The 11,588-nt window shown below is 40.0% G+C and overlaps 1 protein-coding gene across 1 annotated transcript; it reads left to right on the forward strand.

The window, feature by feature from the left end:
* Positions 1-2,712: 2,712 nt before the first annotated feature.
* LOC143825175 (vomeronasal type-2 receptor 26-like) lies at positions 2,713-11,388 on the forward strand. Its single transcript, XM_077313202.1, has 8 exons — positions 2,713-2,990; positions 3,966-4,257; positions 4,367-4,642; positions 5,472-5,699; positions 5,880-5,979; positions 7,470-8,288; positions 9,709-9,891; positions 11,306-11,388. The coding sequence occupies exons 1-8, from the start codon at positions 2,713-2,715 to the stop codon at positions 11,386-11,388; spliced, it is 2,259 nt and encodes a 752-aa protein (XP_077169317.1).
* The last annotated feature ends 200 nt before the right edge of the window (positions 11,389-11,588 follow it).

Below are 11,588 nucleotides of genomic sequence, written 5' to 3' on the forward strand. Positions count from 1 at the left end.
TAAAAACAAAACAATATTTCTTAATATTATCTGCTGTTCCACAAAGGTAATACATTACAAATTTGTTATTCACATTCAGGTCTACTTGAGCTGCATTGGGCTGTGATCTAAACACTCAGTTCTTATATGCTTCCTCTATCAGATTTAAAACTTTTGTGAGGTATGGGTTAATTTCAGTCTGTGAGACCACATTTTTGTAGGATTCTGGTGAACTTATTTACAGTGTCACAATTAAATCCTGATTATGCAGATTTTCTCCCGAACTATGTAATTGTCATGCTAATACAAGGATTCATCAAGCTGATTTCTTAAACTCACTCTCTATTTCATCCTGGTACTCAATAGCTTCTTTAGCAGATACATTAAACTTTTTGATATTGTTTTAACATAAAGTCTTTCAAGTTCATTCCAAACAACTTAAGCTGTAGACTTGTTTAACTCCCTCAAAATAGGATCGCTTGGCATGAACAGGTGAGAACAAGGGATCAAAGATGGCTACCACCTGTGGTGCACAGCATGTTTACTTGATAGTTAGGCTCACGGAGAACAATTACCGCATGTTGAAGGAACAAATAGAGATAAGCCTACTTAAAGCTGGAATATTTGATGTGCTCCAGAATCCTTGTCCAGGAGATGAGAACCAGGACCTCTTAAAGTTGTTGGACTCCCAGGATCGTAAAGCCAATAAAGGGATATTTTGTTTGTGGTGGCATCTGAAGTGGCCATTCCAGAGCTCTGTGCCTGCGTGCAGGCGCCAACTGGCGTGCTGGCACCCGTGTGGCTGCTTAGGCCTAGAACGGCCACTTCAGACACCGCCGCACACAACCCTACTACAGATTAGGTTGTTTGGAAGGAACTTGAAAGACTTTATGTTAGCACAATATTAAAAAGTCTAATGTATCTGCTAAAGAAGTTACTGAGTTCCTCCACATGTGGAAATAGTTCTCCATGAGCCTATCTATCAAGTAAACTTGCTGTGTACCACAGGTAGTAGCCATCTTTGACCCCTTGTTCTTGCCTGTTCATACCAAGAGCCTCAAGCCATCCTTTTACCTTTAATCACAGATATGCTTAATCTGGGCCAGGAAAACCCGTGTTAGCAGAGTTAATAATACAGTGAGTTTGCATAACTGGATTAAAGAATAAATAAAAGTTTTTTTCAGGTTTTAAAATTCTTGATAGTACAGAGGAAAAACAGAGACATTTGCTATTTACATGTCTAGCTGACAGTGAAAGAGAGAGAGAATGAACTGTAGATTCTGAAAAGGAGGAAATTGACTCTAAGGGTAGCAGGTCCTGACCACATTACCCTAACTAATACTCTTCTTATGACCCCATGCAGGGTCTTCTTCTATTCTTCTTTGTACACCAGACATTGCCTCTTCCAACTGACATGGCACGGCACATGACATGACTGACACAGAGAGTGATCTGGTGTAGCATCAGAGACACTGGTTTCAGCTCCTACATCTTATGTCTAGAACTTTAAGAGAAGATAACTGTGACCTATGGGAAAGGGTTTCTCATATCAATTAATTCTCATTTGCAAGTACATGCACAAACAAAATCATAAAGTTGTCTCCACAAGGAAAGGTAAACTACAGTTTTCTAGGTGGAAGAAATCAGTCATGCAGGCCCCTACTTTGTCTGACTCTGAACAAAAGCATCAGTTTGCCTATTAAAACTTTGGAGGCAGCACATTGACCCATCTACACATCTAGTTTACAGGGCAGCAGGTGTGGGGCGCAGAAGCAGCCCTCAGGGGTGCAATTATCTCCAGCCAAATTGTCCAAATAGCTATATTCTTCCTAGTTGGCAATGGATTTCCTGAAGGTATTAAGAAGATAAAAAATAAGAACTTCTTTCAAGTGGTATAAAATCTTGACCCTTTTCATTATAACTGCATGAGAATTAAACAGGGCAGAGATGATTAATTGTATTGCCTTCTCCCATTCTACTTTCTGGTAGCTTTCCTTCAACTCCTGTCCTCATATTTTGTTTTGTTTTTTTTACTTTTTAAATTCGCTCTTATGGAATCGTGGAGTTTCAAGAGGCCATGCATGCCATCTAGTTCGACCCCCTGCTAAATTGTTTATGGTAGGTAGTGGTACGGCATCTGCTTAAAAGATATCTCACCTCCTCATTACGCAGCTTCTGAATGAAACTGAATGAATGTGTAAGTCCTGAATGAATGTGACTGTGCACACACACACACACAGTTTTATTACGGTCATAGACCAGCATAAGAAACATCCACAATAAGAAACATCCACAAATTTATGCACAATGCTGGACCTATTCCTTCTCTTCAACTTTCATTTACTTCCTGTAGGATTTTTTAATCTGAAGAAAGTCTCAGAAATCTGTTGTCTCTCAGCCATATCCAGTATAACACAAAGGGTGCTCAGTGAGTTTAAATAATGCAATAGTTTTCAGAATGGATTTTATGAAATCTCCTACGATTTGATAGAATATATATATTTTTTACCCATGAGTCATACAATGCATAGAAATGGTTAAATCCCTTTATATTCTTTTCATATATTGATCTACTTGGTACATCGATTCAATACTATGATATTAATAACAATGATGAATTCTAATCCAGGAGGAGCAGGAAGACATTTCCTTCCATGTCGGTTTTTAAACCAAACAACCAACAGAGTCATTGGCCTCATGAGGAATGTTGCGGCAGAACTGATGTGATGTAACATGGTGGATGGGAAAGTGATGGTCTGCGACTTGAAGGGAAGTCTTGTCATCGACATGTTGTTGGTCCTGATGCTGCTGGTGTTCGTGCTGCCCTGTCATATAGTCTGTCGAACATTTTCCATTAATTGCTCAATATACGATGACCCTTTTCCTATTCCTCATTACTTTTATCAGCCAGGGGACCTTCTGATTGGTGGGATCGCCATGCAAGTTGTTTACTTTAATAACCCGCCATCTTTCCTAGAACACCCAACACGCATGGTGCTCGATGAACCTGGGTAAGAATTTTGATTTTCTTTGCTTGTCTTAATTGAATCACTGTGTGGGTAAGTAACCACAGAATGACTTTTCATTCCGTTTCATTTGCTTCAGGCATACCCACCGTTTTGCTCAATAGGGACCCAAAGTCGCTTGCATTGCTCTTCTTTCTTCCTTTTTATCTTTACAACAGCACTGAGAGGTAGATTAGGCTGAGAATATATGAATAATATATACCATGAAACTGAGGTTTCATGGTATAGTGAGAATTCATACTGGAGTCTCCCAGATTGTCATCCATGGCCTTTATCATCACACCATGTTGGCTATTTCATTTTGTCTTTCTGTAATTTTCTGAAACCATTCTAGTCATGCAATACATAAGAAGCAAAAGATTTCAATGGGACCGATGGCATTCCAGCAAGCTTCATCATTGCCTTTGTTTTGCTTTACTCAGCCCAAAGTGAGTGGCTTTGCTCCAATTTTTCTGCAACTTACCTTGGGCCTTCTGAATGTGATGACTCTTTTCACCCTTTTAGATGAACTTGGTCTTTATCTCCCCTCAACTAGAGCTCCAACAATTACGATTACAGTTCAGATAAGACTTCATGATCACTCAGTAGCCTTTGGTGTGACCTGCTAAGAGATCCTTATGTCTCCAAACAGTACCAGCAGATCCAGAATAAAATTTACATTCTAGGCATTAACCTAGAACCTCTATCTAACTACAGCAAGTCCCAGAGTCCCTGATTATTAGGCAAAGAATTTGGGATATGGAGAGAGATTATAGAAATGGGAATTAATCAGATTTGTTCACCCCACTTTTTTGCTCTGACTTTTACTTCATACAGTGGAGCCACATATGTGTATTTATATGTCAACCAAGTATTTCTTAAAGCGAATGCTAAAGAAGCTAATTCATAAACTGGAAGGTCATTTGGGAGGATGAACGTTAAGTGCAATTTTGACTGCTTACCTAAATCTCTTCTTTGCAGGTCAATCACAAAAAACTACCAGCACATTTTGGCCTTGGCATTTGCTGTAAAAGAGCTGAATGAGAATCCCAACTTCTTACCAAACATCAGTCTGGGTCTCTACATCCTCAACAGCTACAGCCTTGGAAGGATGACTTTTAAGGCCACCCTCAGCTTACTTTCTGCACAGCAGAAGCTGGTCCCTAACTTCAGCTGTGATAACCGGCAGAAAGTCATAGCTGTCATAGGAGGGCTTTTGTCTGACATGTCTGCTCATATGGCCTCAATCCTCAGCATCTATAAGACTCCTCAGGTAAGCTGCCAGCATGGGGGCGGGGTACATAGAGTTCACAATTCAACCAAATTAAAAAATATACTGATTTCTTTCATATGAACAAAATGACTATATTTTTTTCTTTCAGCTTATCCATGGAACATTTTCCCTTGCAAAGGCTGACAAACAACAATTTCTATCCATATATCAGATGGTGCCTGATGACACCTATCAGTACAGGGGAGTTGTACAGTTATTTCACTATTTTAAGTGGACTTGGGTTGCTCTCCTGGCTATGGACGATGACAATGGAAACCAGTTTTTGCAAAGAATAGTGCCTATCCTCTCTGAAAGCAGCATTTGTTATGCGTTCACATACAAATTCCCAAAGATGACTTACCTAAACGATCTGGCAGAGCTGATTGTAAAGCAGGCTGAATGGCACCCAGTTTTTATGGATGGAAAAATCAATGTATTTTTTGTGTATGGAGAAACTCCAACCATGATGGGTCTAAGGATCTCTTTTTATCTAGTTCCTTTCATTTTATTGCCTCCACTGGGTAAAGTGTGGATAGTGACATCACACTGGGACTTTGAGTCACTCTCTTTCTACAGGATTACAGATACAGACACCTTCCATGGTGCCCTGTCCTTTACAGTCCATTCCAATCAGCCTCCTGGATTCCAAGAATTCCTGCGGATCATCAGACCATCCTGGGCTGGAGGAGATGGTTTCATTCAGAACTTTTGGGAGCAGGCATTCAGCTGCTCATTGACACATAAGCCAGAGGATATGAAGATAACCTGCAGTGGGGAGGAGAAACTGGAGAGCCTTCCTGGCCCTTTGTTTGAAATGCAGATGACTGGTTACAGCTATAATGTCTACAATGCTGTCTATATTTTGGCCCATGCTTTACACAATATCCACATACATGGATCCATGCATGGAGTACTGGTAGAAGATGGGAGACTGGATGTTCTGAATATACAGCCATGGCAGGTACAGCAATTAGCCCAACTGGTCATCAAAGGTAGCTTCTCTTTGCCCTTCCAATTTGCACATTCAGTCCTGCCACCAACAAAATCAATGCTTGTGCCTTTTTGAAAACCCATTCTCTTTGTTTATGTGTTTCTGTGGTCCGAAAAGTTTTTAACCTGGTAGCAATTTGGGGGTATTAGAATTTTCTTAATCTGGATGCAAATTTTGCAGTATTATGACTGTTCTTTCTGTTTTATTTTCCCTTTCAACTTAGTTACATAACTTTTTAAGGAGAATCTACTTCAACAATAGTGTTGGAGAAAGAATACAATTTGATCAAGATAAAGAATTAGTTTCTGTTTTTGATTTGACCAACTGGATGACTTTGTCAAATGGGTCCTTTGCTAGAGTGAAAGTGGGACAACTGGATCCTCAGGCCCCTTCAGGAAAAGAGCTAACTCTGGTAGAGAATAAGATTGTGTGGCATAAAAGCTTTAACCAGGTGAGAGAAGGAGACCAGTGTGTAGTTTTCTCAACTTGATTCCTTCTTCTGTGAGAATTCCAATCCCTTCTTCTGTCAATGATGAATGCTAAAAAAAAAATACAACTCAACCTTGTTTTCATAATGTGCCTCTTCCTACTAATTTTTGCAAGATTATAATATTTTTATTTTGTTTTGCAGGGGGACACTATCCATGCCAAAGTCAGGACACTGACAAGCAACACTCTTTGGCATAAAACTGGCCATAACTTCTTATATAACAGAGTGTTGCTCAGCATGGGTATCAGGATCTGGCCCTCTTGTGTGTTTTTTTTAATAATTTAGAGAAATTCAAAACTACCAAATGAGGTACAGAGCAACCTGATTACCTTCAAGGTTTGAAAGATCCATACCTCAAGCCCAAACAATCAAAAAGTCCAAGAAATGTTCTAGGGGCATCACCTCTGAAAATAGACTTTGGGTGATGGGCTGAATCGGCCAAAATTACAATGCATTTCTGGTCATGAACCATTTTGTTCATGCCATGAAAAATACAGCTACCTTGAGAAACTATCCTGACCATGTCACTGCACTAGTGGTTTCTTGGGTGCAGACCAGCTTATTGGTTGGTGCATCTTGCAGGTGCTTCTAACAAACCTAAGAACAAATTTAATGAAAACCACAGGGCTTCCCAAACTGAGTCATTAGGTTGACCAACTTGCATTAACCACCAGTTTATTTTAACCGCCTTCTGTTCCTGTGCAAACAAAAGCAACATTTAAATGACCAATATTTTGGGGAGGATAAGTTTTTTCTGTGTTTATGTTCATTTATATATCAGCTTTCTATATCATGATGGAAGTCAACCATTTTGATCAATACCAACTATGTATATTAGTTAACCACATTTCTGGAACCTCATGCTTGACAAATTACAGATGAACAGTGACATCACAGAGAATCTCCTACTGAATACAAAATTCGACTTTGTTTTCTCTGATGTCACTTCTTCCCCCCACCCCACCATCAAAGAGTTATGGAAAACCACCTATTATCAAAAACCAATACGTTGGTGCTAACCTCCCTTTCTATTGATGGGCAGGTGATTCCTGTTTCTGTCTGCAATGACCCATGCCTGCCTGGCTACAGCAAGACAAAGAAGGAGGGAAGTAAATTTTGCTGCTACGACTGTACTCCCTGTCCAAAAGAGAGGGTCTCTGGGCAGAAGGGTAAGAGGCCTTTTGTGAAACATTCTGATAGAACAGGCAGAAATAATTGGAGAAGCTCTGTTATTCTGCCATTCGGAGATAAGAAAATGCAGCTTTCCTTGACATAGAATTATAAATTGTCACTTCTCCAATTCTGGGAACATGGACAGGGCAAAAAAACATTTCAAAAGAGCATATGGAGTTCTGGCAACATCGCTGTACTTAGATATGCAGAAAATCATAGCCCTAAAATCCCCACTACTTAGAACAAATACAGTTGATCTTTGCTTTACAAAGAGTGTCTGAAAGGCTTTTTAAAATGTAGATCTCAGGAAAAGAGGAAAGAGGTAGTGAAAAAGATATTTCCTGTAAATGGAGTGTCTGAAAGGCTGCATACCTGGCCAGACACCGAAATCATTAGCTACACCCTTATTTTAAACCCTTGACATTTCTGTACTGAGGAGGACCTGAAGGAAGAAGAAGAAGAAGAAGGGGAAAGCACTAATTTGTAGCTAAATTATATAATTGTCTCTTACTTAGATACAGATTTGAAATATTGAAACAGCTTTTTTGATTCCTTCAGACATGGATGCCTGTGTCAAATGTCCAGATGATCACTATCCCAGTGATGGCCATCATGAATGCCTTCCCAAGATCCCAACCTACCTTTCTTACAAAGATACTTTAGGGATCACCTTGGTTATCTTGGCTGTAATTTTCTCTCTGCTCACAACTTTGGTGCTTGGAATTTTCATGAAATGCAAGAACACTCCCATTGTCAAAGCCAACAACCGGAGCCTCACCTACATTCTCCTCCTTTCACTCCTCCTTTGCTTCCTCAGCTCCTTGCTGTTTATTGGAGAACCAGGGGAGGTGACCTGCCTTCTGCGCCAAACAACCTTTGGCCTCATCTTCTGTGTGGCTCTTTCTACTATCCTAGCCAAAACCATCACTGTGGTCCTGGCCTTCATGGCTACCAAACCAGGGTCCCACATGAGGAGATGGGTGGGTAAAAAACTGGCCCATTCTATTGTCTTTTCTGGATCCTTTATCCAAGCAGTGATTTGTATTATTTGGGTTTGTATTTCTCCCCCATTCCCACAAATGAATATGCATTCACAACCCAGGGAAATCATCTTGGAATGTAATGAGGGTTCTGCTACCATGTTTTACTCTGTCCTTGGCTATCTGGGCTTTCTGGCCAGTGTCAGCTTCACAGTGGCTTTCCTTGCAAGGAAGTTACCTGGCAGTTTCAATGAAGCCAAGTTCATCACTTTCAGTATGTTGGTCTTTTGCAGTGTTTGGTTTTCCTTTATTCCAAGCTATTTGAGCTCTAAAGGCAAACTCATGGTGGCCGTGGAGATCTTCTCCATCTTGTCTTCTGGTGCTGGCTTACTAGGCTGTATCTTTTTCCCAAAATGCTACATCATTTTGCTGAGGCCAGAGATGAATATACGCGAGCAGATAATTAGGGTCATGTGATGGTATCTGCCCCATTTTTCTGCATACCAAACCATTAGCTTGAATTAATGACTCTGAAGAACATTTCAAGATTCTTTAAGAATGCTGTTTCTGTGACAAATGCAGCTGAGACATACCTCCAGCTGCCTATTGATGCAGAGAAGGAGGGAGCAGGAAATGACAATTGATTAATGACAGGGTGACCTCCTTCCTTTGGCAACTTCAAATGTCAAGATTTTGTTCTCTAGTTCACATGTTCATGCCATCATGCCTGTATTGTGGCTCACATATCTCTTATTATGCTTTGATACATATATGTTGGTTCTATTTGCTTGACATGTTCTATGCCTTTGCTTGACCTGAGTTTGGGCCTTTCCTTCCTGGTGCCTGCTGGGCATTTTCTTAACCCAGCTGAGATGAGCTGTAAATTTCCATCTTGAGTCATCTGACACCAGTGAATCTCCTGGTTAGCTCCCTAACCATGGGTAGCTATGATAGTTGTTGCTGGTTTTGTAGTGTGGGAACATGAAGGTTTTCATCTAGCAATGTCTGCAGTGACCATATAGGTGTGCTGGCGTATGCAGAATTTAGTTTTGTAAGGACACCCTTGCCTTGTTTTACTTACTTCTACAATAAAGATGATTCTTTTCACCAAAGAGTTTGCTTCTTTTGAGTTTGATGGAGGACTGACATCAGGTAGTAAAAAGTGGGGTATTAAAAAGAGCTCTTCTTTATTGTCAAATATATCCCCACAAAGTATCCTATATCACCACAATCGCATAAATGATCCTATATCCCCACGATCAGCAAGAACAGTATTTGAATTTACCTCCTGTCAAACTAGTTTCCTTTACAAAATATTCACATCCCCTGCACTCAAACAGCCCTTCCAACACACATATGTGTACATTTATTTTTAGCTGACTTTTGATTCTTTTGCCCCAGAGGAGAGAAATACAAAATAGTCCTCTTCCTTTTAGCTCATGGTCCCAAATCAAGCCTGTCAGAATATGGAGATCATCTAAGTATTTCTCCTCTCACAATCAGTTTCGGCATCTTCTTTTCCATTGCTGTGTCTTGTGTGTTGGCCAAACCTTTTGCTGTGGTTGTAGCTTTCATGGCCACCGGACCTGGGTCCTGCATGAGGAAATGGGTGAGGGAAAGACTGACTAACTGAATTGTAATTTCCTGCTCCCGTATTCAAGCAGTCATTCCCATGGTATGGCTAGCTTATGTTATGGCTAGCATACCACCATTTCCAGATTTTGATAAACTATATCTGACTGAGGAGATCATACTATAATGCAATGAAGGGACTCTTCTAATGTTCTTCATTGTCTTGGGTTACATGGGACATCTAGACATCATCCGCTTGACCATGGCTTTCCTAGGCAGGAAGCTGCCTGACAATTTCAATGAAGCCAAATTCATCATTTTCTGCATGCTAATCTTTTGCAATGTTTGGGTATCTTTTGTTCCTGCCTCTCTGAACTCTAAAGAGAAATCCATGGCTGCAGTAGAGATCTTTACAATTTCGGTGTCCAGTAATGTATTACTCAGCTATGTCCCCCAATGATATTATTATTATTATTATTATTATTATTATTATTATTATTATTATTATTATTATTATTATTATTATTATTATTATTATTATTATTATTATTATTATCATTATCATTATCATTATCATTATCATCATTATTATCATTATCATTATCATGATTATTGCCTGAGCTGAACAGGAGGGAAGAATTCATAAGCAAAAAAAGAATTCTAGGTTTGTGGTTCCTAATATCCTCTTTCTTCTTTTATAAGAGACATTGGTCCTATGTCAGTAGTTAGTGGTGTGTTCCAGCATTGTGATCACTACTCTAAAGTTAACTTTTGTACATAAATCATCTATCCTCCAGTAAAATAAGAACAATGGACTTTTCCACCTACAAAGTGTTTTGGAAAGAAGAGACACTCCCAGTTAAGGCCAAAGGAAGGGGAGAAACATTCTAGGAAGAGAAGAAGGATCACTGCCCAGTTTGAATGGGGGAAATTATGAGGCTTCTGGGATGTCAACATTTAGAGGGTGACTGGTATTTCTAAAGAATTGAGTTGGGCTACTAAAGTGGATACCAACCTTTAAGAAATCAGGGGAGTTCATTGGAACTCAAAAGATCAAACAAAAATACAAATACACCTGTATGAATATGTGATCAAGGAATGCAGGGTGTAACACATGGCACATGACAGTATTTCTGTGAACAGTTGTGAGTCAGAGAATTTCCTTACTAGGTCTAGTTTATCCTATCAAATCATAGAATCATAGAATCATAGAGTTGGAAGGGGCCATACAGGCCATCTAGTCCAACCCCCTGCTCAACGCAGGATCAGCCCTAAGCATCCTAAAGCAGAGTGTGCTCAAAGAACTTTCCAGAGAACTTGCACAACCCTTGTCTATCATCTTTGGGACCTCTTTAAGGACTGGAGATATCCCGGAGGACTGGAGGAGAGCAAATGTTATTCCGATAAATGATTCTGAGTTATGAACTTCCTTTCCTAGTGGAAGCTGTGTGCCACTTTAACTGTGGTGGAAATAATGTTCCAAATAAACAAAACTGCAGTCCACAAAATACTGTGGAGGGAATTAATTCCATTGAACTCACTGAGATTTCTGAGTAACTATGCTCAACATTCTGCTGCTCATGCAGAAAGCTGTTCATCTTGGCCCCATCAAAACATGAACATTATTTTCATGTTAGCTCATGTCTGAATCTTCTCTCACTTGGTCTCATGGAGGAGATGAAAACAGTTGTGCTCAGAGCGGGGTGGGGTGGTGGTGGAGAGAAACATGTTTCCTACCAAACTTTCAAGAGAGTCGCTATGGGCAGAATTAATCCTTTCCCCCGGGAATTGTCCAAATCACTGTAATTTGATATCCACTCCAAATGTTCCTTTGCCTTTTAGAAAGTTCTAAAAATCAGTCGACATGGAAACAGCTAGAAAACTACAGAGTCGTTGGCAGATGGGAGTCTGAACTCTCAATTTGAGCCCTACCATATTGCTTTGGATCCTTGCTTTGAGCACACATGCATTTCTGGTGCTGAACTTTGTAGTGCAGGGTATCAATACCCTTTCAGAAAATATATCGGCCAACTCAGACAACATCCCATGTCAGCCTGGTACAGGGGCAGAGGGCTGTCAACAGACACAGGAATACATGCATTCCTACAGGATGTGGAAACTGTGG

This window comes from Paroedura picta, chromosome 16, assembly GCF_049243985.1.
Source record: "Paroedura picta isolate Pp20150507F chromosome 16, Ppicta_v3.0, whole genome shotgun sequence".
In the NCBI taxonomy this organism is placed as follows: Eukaryota; Metazoa; Chordata; class Lepidosauria; order Squamata; family Gekkonidae; genus Paroedura; species Paroedura picta.

Coding starts and splice junctions, on each gene's coding strand:
- LOC143825175 (XM_077313202.1), top strand. CDS start 2,713: ATGGTGGATGGGAAAGTGATGGTCTGCGACTTGAAGGGAAGTCTTGTC. Junction 2,991..3,965: donor ATGGTGCTCGATGAACCTGG/GTAAGAATTTTG, acceptor TCTTCTTTGCAG/GTCAATCACAAAAAACTACC. Junction 9,892..11,305: donor CTTTACAATTTCGGTGTCCA/GTAATGTATTAC, acceptor TTTGCCTTTTAG/AAAGTTCTAAAAATCAGTCG.